Source organism: Silene latifolia, unplaced genomic scaffold (genome assembly GCF_048544455.1).
Source record: "Silene latifolia isolate original U9 population unplaced genomic scaffold, ASM4854445v1 scaffold_95, whole genome shotgun sequence".
Lineage (NCBI taxonomy): Eukaryota > Viridiplantae > Streptophyta > Magnoliopsida > Caryophyllales > Caryophyllaceae > Silene > Silene latifolia.
This window is the reverse complement of record NW_027413826.1, coordinates 256,513-273,714: the sequence shown is the minus strand read 5'-3', so window position 1 is coordinate 273,714 and position 17,202 is coordinate 256,513. Positions and strand designations below refer to the sequence as shown.

Sequence of the window (17,202 nt, the reverse complement as noted above, 5' to 3'; positions counted from 1 at the left end):
TCGGGTCAATGGTCAAGGTCGGGTCTTGGGTCGAGTCAACATATTATTTAAATAAGTGAATTATAATATAAAAGGTTTATGAGACGGTTACCTTAAGACGGTTATAAGATAGATATATAGCTCCCTTTTTCTTCTTATTTCTCTCTCTCACTTTTAATTGTGATTTATGTATATAAGTGACAAAAGAATAGCCAGAGGGTCCTATTTATACTAATAGGTAGGTGGAGGAACTTTCCTTATCTTATTAGGTATTATTATTATTATTATTATTATTATTATCCCATATTATTACCGTATTAATACCGTATAAAATACTTGTTACCTTATATACCATATAATACCGTCACCATATATATTTATACTAGTATGCGTCATATGTATACATCCTCCGTCATATATTATTATGTATTATTTAAATATTATTTCCCGTCTCATAATTACACGTCTCAATAATTAATAATAATAATTAAAATATAAAATATCCATTTTCATAAATCACATTTTAATAAAATATCGTTGACTAAACCTTTGACCATCCTCTAAAATACAGAGTATTACAAGACTGTTTGTTAAATAGAGTATATAAAGTGCCACAATTTTTTTTGAATAAAATCAAAATTTTGAAAGGTTGTTTCTCGCTGTTACAATCGAGATTTAGTGCCTTGTTTATGTTCACTAATGTTAGTTTGATATCCAGTAAAGACGTATGGAGTCATATTATCGTCGTAATTTTTCTAAAAAAATAAAAATGAAAAAAATGAGATAATATAGAAGTTCAAGAATTGAAAATAACGCTAACTTACTCATAATAAGACATATCATCTAATATACTGACATATTGTTAATAAACTAACAATTTCATCTAATAATAAGATTTTACCTCTTTTCATGATAACCGTACTCAATTTAATATTACTCGTGATTTGTACTTGATTTATTACCCGTGGTAGCATCTTTTCTTTAACTTGAAAAACGGTTCCAAAATAAAGTGAATCAACCATATTAGTATAGCACAAATTATCATTTGTAACTTTAAAAAACTTTTGTTTAGGATGTGACTTGAGATGCTAAAAATTTAAGATTATTTTTAGAAAACTTTACTTAACAATGGGAACAGATGTACTGATACGAAAGTTAAGGCAACCTTCGTGGTAGCGGAAGCAAATCACAATAACGACAAGAACTTGCAGCGGAAACCTCAGAATGCAAGAATGCAACAGTCAGACGAACTGTTACTAATGAATAAGAAACAGATTTGGTTGAAAAACAATAGTCTTGAGACTGTTACTTATGAACAACAATAATAGCGAATTAAACAACGAACAATAGGATTAAACGAAGGAACAAACACAAGAGATCACGAACCATAAACAATACAAGAACCGGATATTTGCTTGGATTAGACCTATAATCCAACCAATGGTGATCAATGTTTCAAGACTTATTGCTAGTCGATCTAGTTAATGCTTGAACGCGTCAAACAAGAACCGTGTTTGGAACGAACGCGTCGAACCAGAGGCACAATTGCACGCAGCAACAAGCTCAAGTTTTATTTATGAATTAAAGTGTGAGAAAGAAATATAATATAATCCTATTTATAAGACAAGCAAACCGACCTAATAGCTGCTAAATGCTTCCCTAAACCTTTCCTAAACCAACTAGAACAATATTGCCTTATTCTATTATTCTGAGACTAGTAAATAAACTAATTGGCATAAAATAAACTACTTATTCTGAAATTATAATAAGTCTAATATTAATTAATAAATAATATAAGATATCGATGTTAATTAATTCCCGAGCTGAACTAAGCCCATTCAACCCTTGTTTCATTCGCTTCTTCATTTGAGCTTGGCATTTCTGTATCATCCCCTCTCTCTTCGAAAGGAATTGACCTCAATTCACGTGGTCTCATTTCGCCAGGATCGAAAACGAACACTTCAAGCAAATAATCGAAATGATCGACAAACACCAGTAAGAAGTTTGAAAATAGGAATGAATTATCTTCGATGCAGAGCCACAACTCGTTTCTTCCTCATAATTTTAGCATCCACTCGCACCAATTCAGCCTATGCCTTCCACCCCTCCACCCTTCGTGCACAAGTTTTGATGGCTTACTACGAGCCTCATCGATAAACAAGCAATGTAAACCGGTCGGATCCCTTAACATCGCAGCATATGGGTTCGTTTGAAATTCGAACCCAGAATAATGTGATGGAACTTCAAACTCCATCGGGTCAGCTATACTCTGATTTAGCTCAGAAATCAAACCGGACTCATAAACAATCTTCAAGTGAATTGCACGGTGTCTTAAAATCAGAACCGACCAAACAATGTAAACGACATGAATCCTTTATTGATGCGGCATACCTCTCGGCCAAAGAATAATTTGGTTGAATTTCAAACTCACTCAGACCAAACGCATGCATTATGGCTTGGCTAAGTAATTAAGTCGGTCATATAGCCAGAGACCGATGGAACATACAGCTCATTGACCTTAGTATCAAACAAAGTACCACTGAACTGATACGAAAACACAATAGAATCAGTCATGCTATTATATGGTTCAGAAATTACATCTATCTCATAGCCATAACAAATTAGACCAAACCCAACACCAAGAGCTGATGAGTAGCACGGTATCTCAGAATCAGCAACTACCGCTTCTTCATCACCATAATCATCATAAACAGAGGGTTGATTACAATCAATCGAGGTGTCAATATTGCTGCACTCCAATACCACCTCCTCCAAGTCGGATTCAAGCTCTTCACCTCTAGCTAGCATTGTGAGACTCGATCTTTTCTTAAGACCATAACTCATAGTTTGAACCGCTTTAGAAGACATGGGCTTAAGAATGACCTTCTTACCATTAGAAATCAACTCGTATTCATTGCTCCGACCTCTATGAACCACATCCCGATCATATTGCCACGGACGCCCCAAGAGAATGTGACAAGCATCCATAGGAACCACGTCACACACAACCTCGTCTTCATAAGAACCCATTGCAAAACAAACTCGGACCTATTTTGTAACTTGAACCTTCTTATCATCATCTAACCAATGTAAAGCAACGGACTTGGATGAGCATTTGCCGCTAAAGCTAACTTCAAAACCATCTCTTTTGAAGCTGCATTAGTAAAACTTCTACCGTCAATTATAACACGACACCATTTATCTTGCACTTGACAGTTTGTATGAAATAATTGCTCACGTTGTTCCAAATTAGTAGGAACATAATTAGTTTGTAATGACCGAATAATCAAGGTATCATAAACAGGAGCAATGTATACCTCGGCCCGCTTTTTGTCCTCCTTGGCTTCATTGAGATCAAATACACCTTCCAAAGTCTCGTCCTCTTCAATAAGTAGCTCATCTCGAACTGCCACTGCTGCCCTCAAAGTAATATTGCATTTATTTGGGCACGCATTCTGATAATGCCCAAAACCTTGGCATTTAAAACATCGTACCTTTATCACACTTTCCTCCTTGGGATTTGCAGCGGGTTTAGAAACAGTAGGAGCTGCTACAAGCGTTAAAATAGGAATAGAACCCGTGTTTGCATTCGAACTACCAAATTCCAACATAGCGGGTTTAGACCAGCTTAATGACTTATTCAATTCACTCAAGCCATATTTAGACTTCCCTTGAGCTTCAACTTTCAAGCACAGACCACAAAGAGTGTTGAAATCAGAATATTGCTGAAGCTCAACGGTATTAGATATACTCCAATTTAAACCCCTCAAGAAGCGAGCCATCTTTTGCTCTTCGTGCTCCTCTATATCACCCATTAGCGATAACTTCTCAAATTCGTCAATGTACTCGCTAACACTCAGTTTTCCTTGCATCAAATAATAAATTTTCTGATACAAAGACAATTTATATGTCGAAGGCACGTACCTCTTCTTTAGTTTTCGTTTCAAAGATTCCCAAGATGTAATCTTTGCCTTTCCCCATCGAGCTCTATTTGATTTCAGACTTTCAAACCATAACGATGCTCCCTTACTTAGCTTTAAGATAGCGTATTTGCAGCGTTTTCCATCATCTAAGTCTTTAAAATCAAACATCCTGTCAATCTTACGCTCCCATTCAAGGTAATCCCCCGGATCAGATCCCCCGTTAAACTCAGGTAGCTCTATTAACATAAACTCATCTACGGGTTCCTGTCTAAGACCGGTTTGGAATCCTATCGGTCTAGTGCGTTGATAATCGTGTACTTCAGCGAGTAGTGTTTCATTGTCGAATTCAGCCATCGAATTGATGGCTTAAGGCATGACACTGATTACCACTAATGATACGAAAACTAAGGCAACCTTCGTGGTAGCAGAAGCAAATCACAATATTGACAAGAACTTGCAGCGGAAACCTCAGAATGCAAGAATGCAACAGTCAGACGGACTGTTACTAATGAATAAGAAACAGATTTGATCGAAAAACAACAGTCTTGGAGTCTGTTACTTATGAACAACAATAATAGCGAATTAACAACAACAAACAATAGGATTAAACGAAGGAACAAACACAAGAGATCACGAACCAGAAACAATACAAGAACCGGATATTTGCTTGGATTAGACCTATAATCCAACAAATGGTGATCAATGTTGCAAGACCTATTGCTAGTCGATCTAATTGATGCTTGAACGCGTCAAACAAGAACCATGTTTGGAACGAACACGTCAAACCGGAGGCACAATTATTGCACGCAACAACAAGCTTGAAGTTTTATTTATGAATTAACGCGTGAGAAAGAAATACAATATAATCCTATTTATAAGACAAGAAAACCGACCTAATAGCTGCTAAACACTTCCCTATACCTTTTCTAAACTAACTAGAACAATATTGCCTTATTCTATTATTCTGAAACTAGGAAATAAACTAATTGGCATAAAATAAACTGCTTTTTCTTATTCTGAAATTATAATAAGTCTAATATTAATTAATAAATAATATAAGATATTGATGCTAATTAATTCCCAAGCTGAACTAAGCCCATTCGAGCCTTGTTTCATTCGCTTCTTCATTTGAGCTCGACATTTCTGTATCATGTACGGAGTAGATGGGCGAGAGAAAAAAATGGTAATTTGTTGTTGTTTTATTAGAATAGATAGATAATTTTAGGAAATGTAAGTCATAATCATTTATGTTTGGAAATAAGGAATAGATCCTTAATTATATTGTGGTGGCTCATGTGATGTTAGTATGCGGAAAAAAATGGTAGAGGTTTCTGTTTTATATATTAGTATAACATAAATTCTCACTGAAGACGGACACTATTCGTCACAAGCTGAAGACGGATAGTGCCTCTCTCATAATATGCAAGTGACAAATCAAGTGGGAATTATATGGAGCCCCTCCCACTTGTAATATTGTGAGTGGGACACTATCCGTCTTCAGCTTGTGACGGATAATGCCCGTATTCAATGAGACAAGCTGTTAGTATAGATACATAGATGAAATTTGAGATTTAAAAATAAAACTAAACAACTTGAGCTTTTCATGAAATAAGTTTTTAATTGTGATTTTTTTTGAGAAAAAGTCAACTAAACTTGTTTCAACGCCCAATTTTCTTGCTAAAAACCGCACATTTATTATTTAAAACCACAAATTTATTTTGACAAAATTTAAAAAAATGTATGCCTAAACCCCAAAATATTAATTTAGGAAATGCAAATAACTCTAAATTTTTATTTTAATGTAAATTTGTTAGCAAAACGAACTAATTATCTTTCTTTTGTATGATTTTTCCCTCCGAAAATCCAGGACTTGGTCTGTGGTAAATCTCAGTTGTTGATCTCCTCAAACCAATTGCATTAAATGGTCGAGTGGCTTTTGTAAAAAAAAAAAAAAGGTTCCTAGCGTGATCCTACATATAAACGAAACACATTTCAACCATTGATCTCATATAATCAATGGTAAAAATATACTCTTAGAACAAACCCAAAATAAAACTCCTTTACCGTTTTCCTCTCTTTCCTAATAACCACCACTCCACATGCTCTACTCAAGTCGAAATTTGACCCGGTGGCACAACGCGTCATGTCACCCATAGTCTTTAACAACTGGATGCTGCTCTGCATCCCCCTTAGTTGGAGCGGATATGGGGAGAATTTTCGCGAGTGATGGAGCAGTTACGAGTACAAAAATTCACTCGCCATTAGTGCTGGTATGGGGGTAGATTTGAAGTCACACACGCGTGATGTCTGCCAGCTCACTTATATTACATAAATCATATTGTTAAATTGGGTCAAGTCAAATTTTGTAAAATGTGAATTATATATTTGGTAAATGTGAATTTTCAATAAATCCCATTTATATTTGGTAAAATTTGAATTTTGTCAACTCAGTAGCACTTTTTTAAATCAAGGTAGGGTTAAATTGGGTCAAGTCAAATTTTGTGACGCGTTCATTTATGTGAGGTACACGTTCTTATGGGATTGACTTATTGGTATATACATTTTTTTCTTTGTGTATTGAATTTGACATAACAATCAGTAGTAAAGGATCATCGAAACTACATGAATTAATTTTTAATAAACGTTTCAAGCAGTACCTATATTCATATTAGATAAATCATTATTAAGCTAATTTATTAGGTAAATTCACTTCTCATTTTCTTTAAATTTTATTAAGTTGTAGTTTTGCTTTTGTGTATTTAATTGGCAGCATCATCGTTTCGTTAATTCTGTAAGTCACTCCTAACTATGACCAAGACTATTCTGTGTAGCTTTTAGGCTTTAAGTGATGATGTTACCTTTTTGTAAACAATGATTTCGAAAAAAATCATAATCAAAGTATAAATCAGATGTATAAATAACTTAATTTTTTAATTTAAACTTATTAAAACAGGACGATTAATAATTATATTCACATATTGACATTAGCAATAATCTCTCCATCTCAATGTGCTTACCATCTATATGACAACTCCTTACCATATTTCTTAACTTAGGTGCAAAAAATATCATACTCTAGCTTTCTCATGAAGTTTTCCGTATTTGCTTGCTTCAGTTAGTGTGTCGTTACAAAAGGCTAATAAATCATCATGATATATAACTTATCTTCGGCATCTCGGCCAACTATTAATAATTTTAAATGAATGGTTGACATTCATCTCATAATGTTTCAGGGGTTGAATCATATGATATCAATATGGAGGAGCAGAAAGTGACGGTGAAAGGCAATATCAAGTCGGAAGCTGTACTAGAAACAGTCTCAAAGACTGGAAAAAAGACTGAACTCTGGGAAGAAACAATAGCTGCCGAATCTGAAAGTGTTGTACTAGATGTTGAGCCCACTGGAACAAAAACTGAAATGGATCCTAGTCAATTAACAGAAACTGAAACCAAACCTACAGAAGAAGTAGAAATTGAAACCAAGTCTACTGAAGTACTTGAAACTGAAACGAAGCAGACGACAACAGTTGAAGCTTCATAGTGTCAACTTTATTTTATAGATGGACTCAAAACTATTTTAAATGCAATATATAAGAAAAATGCCACGTGAGCTAAGGTCTGGCATGTTGTAACTTGTTATTGACAACTTCTGCTGAATAAGGATGGGTACTCTGTACTTCACTTTCCCTTTCATTATTTCTTTGCTTACTCAAACTAAAATTCTTCATGATATATGATTATCATTTTATACAATTAGTTAGAGTATAAAGTTTAATCAAATCCATTATTACTCTTTGTATAAATAGAAGGATGAGAGGACGTAGTGTCAAATCTTTTTCATATTCAAAGAATTTTAATTTGTTTTTTTTGAAGAAAACCCGAAAGCGGGTTTTAAGTATTACCATTCAAATCGGCCTCGGCCAAACCAACAATATCCATGGGAAAGGAATCTCTCCAAACTCGACAACCAAAATATAAAGGACAAAAATGCGCTAACGGGTGAGCTACCCTATTAAAGTTAACAATAAAGCTAAATGAAAAGGATCCAAACCCACTACGTATAACATTACTGTCTTTATAAATTAACGAGATGTCATTCCGATCTTGCTTTCGACTTTGTAAATCTTCAATAACGGACAAACAATTTCCTTCCACAATAACATTCTTCAAACCCGCCTTTTGTGCCTCCTGTAAGCCAAAGAGAACCGTCATCACTTCCGCAACCTTCGGCTCCAAATCAAACGCCTGCTGCAAAACAGCCACCCATAACATCCTCCCCCTCACATCACGACAAATCGCCCCACATCCAATACCGACTTCCTTCAAAATACCCGCATTAACGTTCACCTTTACCGCCTCACCACTTGGACATTGCCAACCCTCTTATACCGGTACCACACTCGCATTACCCGTACTCTCAGCCGTCGTCACAAGTCCCTCACCAGCCTGCTCAATCAACACCCGCATCTCCATAACTAGCTCCCTAATGCGCCTCACAACCAAATCTGCCCACCACTCGCCATCCTCAAACACCGCTTTTATTTCGCCGTTCTCCCATATCGCCCAACACCCCGTAATAAACTCGACACTCTCCCTCACACCCATATCACGCAACATATCTTCCTCCTACTCCCCCACCCTTCAAGATCCAACCACCTCCGTCACCTCCAAGCCCTATCCGTCCCACACCCCCCACCCATCCACAACCCATAATCATATGGAGACTAGTCTCCTTACAGTCATGACATCGCGGACAAAATGTATCCGTCAATTCCATACGGGCTGTGGTATTTTCTTTTGTTGCTAACGCGTCATTGCATAGCTGCCAAAAGAAGGTTTTAATACGGGGTAAAACAAGGAGTTTCCACAACTTATTCCACAACCAACGTTGCCGCCCATATTCAGACTGCCCCGTTTCAGGTATCCCATCACCACATAAAAGTTTCTAGGTAGACCGTATCGTATAATCCCTATTCTTTTCCGCGTCCCAACACCATTCATCCCTTGGTTGCGAAGTACTAAGGCGAATCTTAAGTATACGGTCTTTTTCAAATTGAAGAAAAAGAGAACATACCTTTGCCACATCCCAATCGCTCCCATCACTCATCACTAGTTCGGAGACCAGCATGTCCTCCTTCGCCGCACCTTTAGGAGAAAGAACTCGCCTTGTCTGCGTGTGTGGTATCCACGAATCAAACCAGACACGCGTACACCTACCACTAGGTAGCATCAAAACGGACACGGACACGGACACGGGACACGGACACGACACGGACACGTGACACGGCATCCCTTGAAATTTAGGACATGGGAGACGTTATTTAAATTTAATAATATATATTTTATAATTATAAACGTTCGATTTTATTTTTATAAAAGTATTTGATATTAAATTTAAATATGTGAAGCTAAAACTTGCCCTTGATTATAACTCGTTTTCATTTACCATCCAAACGAATCTTTTAATCAATCTCTTTCGACAGCTCATTTCACGCTTAAAGAACATCATTCACCCCAAATGATGTCCAAATGTCATGGACACGCATCGGACAAGGCCGAAATACTATGGACACGCGTCGGACACGTGCCCGAATAAATGTAGAAAGTTAGACACGGCTTTGTAGGTGTCCGACACGTTTCGACGTGTGTCCGAGGAGTGTCGGTGTCCGACACGGTGTCGGACACGGGACGACTGATTAGGAGAAGTGTCCGTGCTACCTAGACCTACCATCGCCAATTCTTTTCCTCACGCCACACCGCACACATCTTTTGCCTCCCAAATTCCCCTCCACGTATAACTCGGACAATTGCCTAAGACCGCATCCATAAACTCTGTATTGGGAAAATTATTAAATTTAAGAACACGCACCATCAAACAATCCGGGTTCGTCAGTAAACGCCATGCATGTTTACCAAGCAAGGCCTTATTAAACTGATCAAAATCACGAAAACCAAGACCCCCAACACACTTTGGCCTACACAGTTTATGCCAAGCAACCCAAGGAATTTTACGCTTCCCATTATCAGAGCCCCACTATAACGAGACACAAGCGAGCGAAGATCATCACAAAAAATAGCTGGAAGTTTAAATACACTCATTACGTAAGTAGGAATCGATTGGGAAACCGCCTCTATCAAAGTTTCCTCACCCGCCTTACTGCGAAAAGCTCCCCGCCATCCTTGTAATTTTTTATCAAGCTTGTCCTGAATCACTTTCGTAATCACCATTTTCGACCATCCCATCACCGTTGGAAGCCCTAAATATCTCTCCTGCACCTCGACCTTCGTCATATTCAGCACTCTAACTACTGCAGCCTTTCGTACCACGAACGTTCCCTTGCTAAATGAAACAGTCATTTTCTCCACACTAACCAGCTGCCCCGACTCAGCCTCATAATTCCGAAGAATATCACGAACTCTAGTAGCTTCCACCTCACAGGCCCTTGCAAAAATAATACTATCATATGCAAAGAACATGTGTGACACCATGGGAGAAGATGGTGCCACACGCACCCCATAGAGGACACCATTCTCAACCGACCGTCTACGAAGATCGAACAAGACCTCAACACAAAGAATGAATAAATAGGGAGATATAGGATCATCTTGTCGTAAGCCTGTTGCTGGGACGAACTCCTCGGAAAGGACACCATTATTAGAATTAGTATAAGACATCCTACTAACGGATAATATCACTCGATCAACCCAGCATCTATCAAAACCCATCCTTAGCAAAACCTGCTCCAAAAAATTCCACTCCACCCTATCAAAGGCCTTGGACATGTCCAATTTTAGCGCCATATGCCCCCCTCCGCTTCTAGTATTCTTCATGTGATGGAACAACTTGAATGCCACAAGAACCTTATCAGTGATTAACCGACCTGGTGTGAAATCACTCTGGTTTTCTGACACAATATCCCCAAGAAACACCTTCAATATGTTCGCAAGCACCTTCGAAATCAACTTATAGAGTACCGTATAGAGCCTTATTGGCCGAAAATTTGACATCTTGTCCGAAGCTTTCTTCTTTAGAATAAACACAATATTAGTCCTATTAACTCCAACAGGCATTCACACAAAAAAAAAAAAAAACTCCAACAGGCAACGGACCCCCATTTAGAACACCCAAAACCATTCGAATCACTGACTGTCCCCACAATATGCCAATAGGTATGGTAGAATAAACCGTTCATCCCATCTAATCCCGGCGCTTTCAAAGGAAGCATTTGGTTAAGGGCCGTAACAACTTCCTCTGCTCGATATGGGTCCCCCAGCCCCATATTCATCTCTGCCGTTACTCTACTTTCCACGCATTCTAGCAAATCATCAAAATGATCCGGTCTTGTCGATATAAAAAGCTATCTAAAATAAGATGTAGTGCAACCTGCCATGTCCTCATTGGTGCTAAATACCCGTCCCTGATCGTCCACGAGCTTCAAAATCTGGTTTTTTGCTTTCCTTTATCCCGCGCGCCTCTGGAAAAACTTGGTATTTTTATCAGCATCACGAAGCCATAGTGCCGTCCATCGGTGTCTCCAAAAAGTCTCCTTCTGTCGAAAAAGCTGGGCAATCTCCTTCACCAACATACTCTGCTCCCTAACAAGCCTAGGTTTTCGTTCTCCCTTATTAAGACATTTAAGTCTCTTTCTTTTTTATTCAAGTCCCTTATAATTTTCCCGATACTCACACCCTTCCAAGCTCAAATTATCCGCACACCGTTGGAGAGTATCCATAAGATCCGGATCCCCAGCTTCCCAAGAATGTCTAACCGTATCCTCACACCCCTCCCCACCAACCCAAACTTGCTCAAAATGGAATCTATTAGCCCGAACAGCCTCCACCCGAGTCTCTAACACAACCTTAATCGGTGCATGGTCAAACAATTCCCGAACTAGATAAACCAGTTTTGCCAAAGGGAAAGAATCCAACCAAGACGAAGTAATCATAGCGCGATCCAAACGACACTGTCTATTCGCCACTCCCTCCTGCCCGTTGTCAAAGGTAAATTCATTGTCCTCATAAGCAAAATATATCGTACCACACTCATCCACCGTATCCCGGAAGTTGTTCATCTGCCACTGAACTCTCTCCCCTCCCTTCATCTCCGTAGAATAAAGAATTTCATTAAAATCTACCATACAAAGCCAGGGGGCATCCGTCTCTACCGCAAGAATCTAAAGCTGCTGCCATGAAACATGACGGTCTTGAATAACAAGCCACTTATAAAACCCCTTAAGCCTCCAAGACACCCTCCCCCATCTCTATATCAAAGTCCATATAATGTACTGTTGCCGACATCATCGAAACACCATATCGTTACGCCACAACATAGCCAACCCCCTGACCTTCCCACACTATCAACATCCACTCCGTCGTACCCATCTATACTCCGACGGAGTTTGTCTATCTCCTTACTACTAAGTTTCATTTCACACAAAAAGACCATAGCCGGACCCTCCCTTTCGAGCAAATTCTTCAGGCCGCTACTACATCGGGGTTGCCAGCCCCCTATAGTTAAGGCTCAAATGATTCATAATGCCAGGCCGGGTTGAGTTTTCTCAACCTCCGCCTCAGGTGAAATTACACCCTTAGATAATCGCACTTTTTTAGAACTACCTGCCTCGATCGATTTAAGAGGGCCCTCCTCAAACACTTCTCCTTGACTTCTCTTGTTTTTCCCCACGTCCAACCCACCAATGTCCCCCAACTCTTCCACTGGTGCCCTCACCAACCTCCTCCATGTTGCCGGTTCCTTGAGCAGTCCCCCATCATCATAACCTATCTGCATCATATCCCCGTCCCCTCTGGGAACAGATCCCAACACCTCACTCTCATCCCCTTCGTTCACCACTACCACCTGGTTCCTCCTCTCCACATTACTGGTCACACCACTCTCCATAACACGTCCCTTCTCCCTTGATCTCTCGTTCTCTAACCCTTCACCATTTCCACTGACCTGATTTTCCAGCCCTTCACCTTTGTTTGTTTTCAAGCATTTTTTGTTAAAAGAAATCGCCTGTAACTTATCAATCATGTCTTGCATCACTTCATCTTCATTCCACTTTATTTTCTCCGCAAATGCTTCATTAAGAGATCGTGAGCATCCCACCTTCTTATCTTTCCGTTCTATCGTGGTTTTAAAAGCTTTCCATAGAGATGCATACAAGCTTTCATCATATCCCAATTCACTGTCTTCGTAAGGTCCCTCATCACAATCTTTCGCTCCATGCCCTAATATTCCACAACCATAACAAAATGTGGGAATTCTCTCATATTTAACCTTAAAATCGAGTAAGCCACCCAATGGCATACAGACCTCAACCTTAGCCTTTAATGGCTTCCTAACATCATGTATAATCCTGATTCTTATCGCCCTCTCCATCTCAGGAAATGGAGACTCATCAACAGCCACAAACTTCCCTGGCTGCGATCCTAATCGACAAATATTCACCATATTCGCTCACCCCCTGACTGGTAAATCATACACCCACGACCACATGGCTCGTTCAAAACTCAAATAAATTTGTTGAAGTGCCATGGTTGGCCCTCCACGAGTTTCGCTTTATCTTCCGCATCCGTAAATTTGAAAACAAAAATCTTATTTTTCGCATCAATTAAATTGCCAACAATAGTACCTTTTGTATTCCATAGATTAGCCATCGTATCAAATGCCGCTTTCGCATTAATCGATTTCGGCGTCCAAATATTTTCCACCAACAAATGTTCCTCTTGTCCAACATCTGCCGAATCTATCCCAATATCCCAAACGAACGTATCACTTGCTTCCTCCATAACTCTCTTCCCACAATCTATAATTGTGTTTTTATGTGAAAATCTACTGCTCATTAGTGAAAAAATGGATTCCTACGAACAAGATCGAGGAAATTGCCCTAAAAAAAGGAAAAATCAACGACGTAGCCTAGACGGAAACCCTCATAGAAACCCTTGAGGAACTGAATTTTTTTGTTTAACTTCCTATATATTACGAACACACGTGTTTTTAATCCATGTCTAAGTTTCCTCAAATAATTTTAATTTGATTAGTGTGGATTCTTTCATTTCCAACTAACAAAACTTACTCATAACTAAACAAAAAATGGTGATTATTTCGGTCTGAATAAGTTTATCCAATCATGCTTGATCTTGATGTTGTTTGTGTGAAACAAGCACAATTGCAGCATGAGCTAGGGGTAGGGGTCACTCAATTTTTATGAGTCACGAACAAGCCAAAAGATAGTGCCAGGCAATCCCTCAATTGGATGGACCTAATTTTGTCAAAACCAGCTCAGGGGACATGAAATACTACCAATCAACATCAGATTTCCAGACCAAAGTTCAGATGGCCACATCTGGAGTTTTGCTTCACTAAAATTCATGTTCTTTATATGGTTAGAATCTTGAGAGAGTCTATTTTCCAATAGAGTTGGAATCAAGAGGATCTAATGTGTGGATTTTTCAGAATCAAGCTTCAAAGACTGTCATGCTTTGAATGCAACTCATTTCTAAAAATGACCTATCAATGTTCAAAAATTAATATCTCAAGATTCACTCACAATTTTTGGTTGATTATTTTTGAAGATGAAAGCTAACTCCTATAGCTTTCATTTGAGCTATCATTCATATTTTTAGTCTACCTGAGCAAGGAGATACAATTTTTCTAAATCATCACTGAAAACAGAACAGCTACTGAATTGCCAGTCCTGACCTGATCTTAATAAAAATTCCATATCTCAAGTTCTAGGGCCTTGCTTAAGGTGATTCTAGTTCGAGAAGGAAGATGACTCATCTAGCTAACACCTGGTATAAGGCGACACCCTAGTTTATAATGAGGAGCAAATAGTGGCCTCTGAAAGAAGGGCCTTGTTCATGAGTGCATTGCATTGGCCTGTCTTTGATGTAATGGCCGGTAACCTTAAGGGAACTGTCCAACTAAGGGCTCCATCCTATTTTGGATCAACATGAAGGTCCTAAGCTATAGGAAGAGTCCAGGAGCAGCTCTTAGATAAAGCTCCTAAGGTCAGCTGACTGAACTCATAAGTTCAAGGTCCAGGATCAGGGAAACAATCAGTCATGTTCTTATTATCTAAAATTAATCTCCTTTATTTGATGAGGGTCCCAAGCTCTAACTCATACTGCTAAGGGGTCCAGGACGTCCTAATAAAGCCTATAAACAATAATCAAGAAGGCCAAACACAAATCCCAAAGGATCAGAAATGTCTTGCCATTTTAGGAAAGGGACAAAGATGCTTTATTTTGCTTTTTCTGAAGACTTCAAGCAGTCTGTTTTACATCAGTTTTCCTTGTTCTTATTAGGAGACTTTCTAAATATTTGGCAACTACTTTTGTAAGGCTTTAGAGCCCTTAGATGTTACTTTAATTTCAAGGGTAGAGATTAACTATAGAGCTCTATATAAGGAGCCTCATATCCAATGTACAAACCAGATTATGTTGAATGAAAAAAATTGAGTTGTCACTCAAAATGAAATCTTATCAACTTAGGCAAAGTAGTTAGTTGTAAGTCAGGCTTAGTAATACCTTGTGCTTGCTTAGGTATTGATAAGGACCTGGTGGCAAGTCCCAAACAGTCTTGTGCTTGCTTAGACTGTTTTGAGTCTTGTTATTTGTTTAAATTAGATTTAACTCTGTGCTTGCTTGAGTTGGTTTAATTTAAACCCCCAAATTCTCAAATTGATTTCCTGTGCTTGCTTGGGAATTAGTTTGTTAATTATATCCCAGTTTTATTTACAAAAATCAAACAAAAACAGTCACACAACTCTGCTGAGAAAACTGTTTGAAATTCCATCAGTTTCAGTCTGGTTTTTTAATTTATTTAAAATACTTAGACTACTTGGATAGTCCTGAAAATTGGCATAGAACTAGTTTTGCCATTGATCTAATTTGTCACCAAATTTCATGAATTTTTGAGGTCATTTGCTATTTTTATCAAATTTATAAAGTTCATTGCCTTTTGAAGAAGTGTCATTTGAGTTCTTGTCAGAATTCTTCGTTTCTGTCAAGACCCCATACTTTACACTGCAAATTCTGGTATCAGAGCTTAGGTTATAACACAGTTCCATCTTGTGTTAGTCTTGGGATAAGCTTTGGTTGAGAGTTTATTATCCTAACTACATTAAAAATACAAAAACAGCCCAATGAGTGAAGAGAGGTTACCAAAGCTTTGATTTTGAAAATATGTTCCTTGTGAAACTGTTTGTCAATCTGTTTTCTATGGGACAACCAGTAGTTATTGATACTACTCCTTATGCTTCTTGCTCAAAGATGAAGCAACATGACCTTGGTGCTATCTCCAAGTCTGTGGAGGCTGTCATGAAGAAGTTAGAGGCACTGACAAAGGGATCTAAGACTGAAAGAGGCAGCTTGGGTACAACAGCTGAGTATAGTGGCCAGACACATGTTGAGCCACCTGGTTTACACCAAAGTGAACTCCAACTGAAGCTTGGTTGTTCAAACTTCTTTCCTGCCTTTAGAGGCAGAGGTAAAACCCTCATACTCCCTGATTTTAATTGGAGTAAAAATAGTAGCTTTGTCTCATGGTTGTATGAACTCAAATGCTATTTTAAAAAACACTATCTGTCTGATTCAAGAAAGTGTAAACTAGCTGTGTCTTATCTAAAGGGTGGTGCTTTATTGTAGTTTCATACTCTGAATTTTTTAAGAAGAATGGAAGGAAAGGGTATGGTTAAAACTTGGCCAAAACTTGAACACCACATGAGGAAGAAATATTCTCCTTCTTGTGTCTTGAATGAACCAAAAATCACTATAGAGACCATAAGACATAAACTTGAGAGTCTTAATGAGGATATCAAACCACGTGAAAATTATCAGCCTATATATGAAATGAACCTAGAAACTGAACCTAAAATCATTGAGCTAACTAAGGTGGAAAGGGCTTGCTCACTTGATGAAGTGAACTCTGTGAGTGATGCTTGCCTAGTGAGGTGCTTAAACCCCATGGAAAATGAATCCCTGGTAGATTACCATGAGGATGATGATGAGAGTCCTAATCTTCAACCTTCTAAGCCCCAAAAACTGCCCAGTACAAACCTTGTTCCTACCCACTGTGAAAACAAAGACCAGGTCTCTAATTTGGGTCATTTAGAGCTGAAAGTGGACCAAAGGTTGCCTGAACTTCAACCCTTGAGGTCTAGACAGCCCATGGTGTTGTTCAGGGAAAGAGATTACTGGGATTCAGTCAGGGATAATTTCAGTGGAGAACCTTGGGTTTTTCCACAATCAGACTTGCCAAACCTGAAACCCTACATCAGACCTGCCCATAGCT

General features: G+C 38.5%; 2 protein-coding genes across 2 annotated transcripts in view; one reads left to right on the top strand and one right to left on the bottom strand.

The window, feature by feature from the left end:
• Window positions 1-7,655, top strand: part of LOC141640627 (copper transport protein ATX1-like) — a 51,019-nt gene extending 43,364 nt beyond the window's left edge. Inside the window, exon 3 of the mRNA XM_074449353.1 lies at window positions 7,136-7,655. Coding sequence (XP_074305454.1) covers window positions 7,136-7,443 — 308 coding nt within the window. The 3' untranslated portion in view covers window positions 7,444-7,655. The remainder of the gene's footprint in view (window positions 1-7,135) is intronic.
• Window positions 7,656-11,554: 3,899 nt separating this feature from the next.
• Window positions 11,555-12,004, bottom strand: LOC141640589 (uncharacterized). Its single transcript, XM_074449323.1, has one exon. It carries the CDS (start codon window positions 12,002-12,004, stop codon window positions 11,555-11,557), a length of 450 nt encoding a protein of 149 aa, XP_074305424.1.
• Window positions 12,005-17,202: the final 5,198 nt, after the last annotated feature.

Coding starts and splice junctions, on each gene's coding strand:
- LOC141640589 (XM_074449323.1), bottom strand. CDS start 12,004: ATGAAGGGAGGGGAGAGAGTTCAGTGGCAGATGAACAACTTCCGGGAT.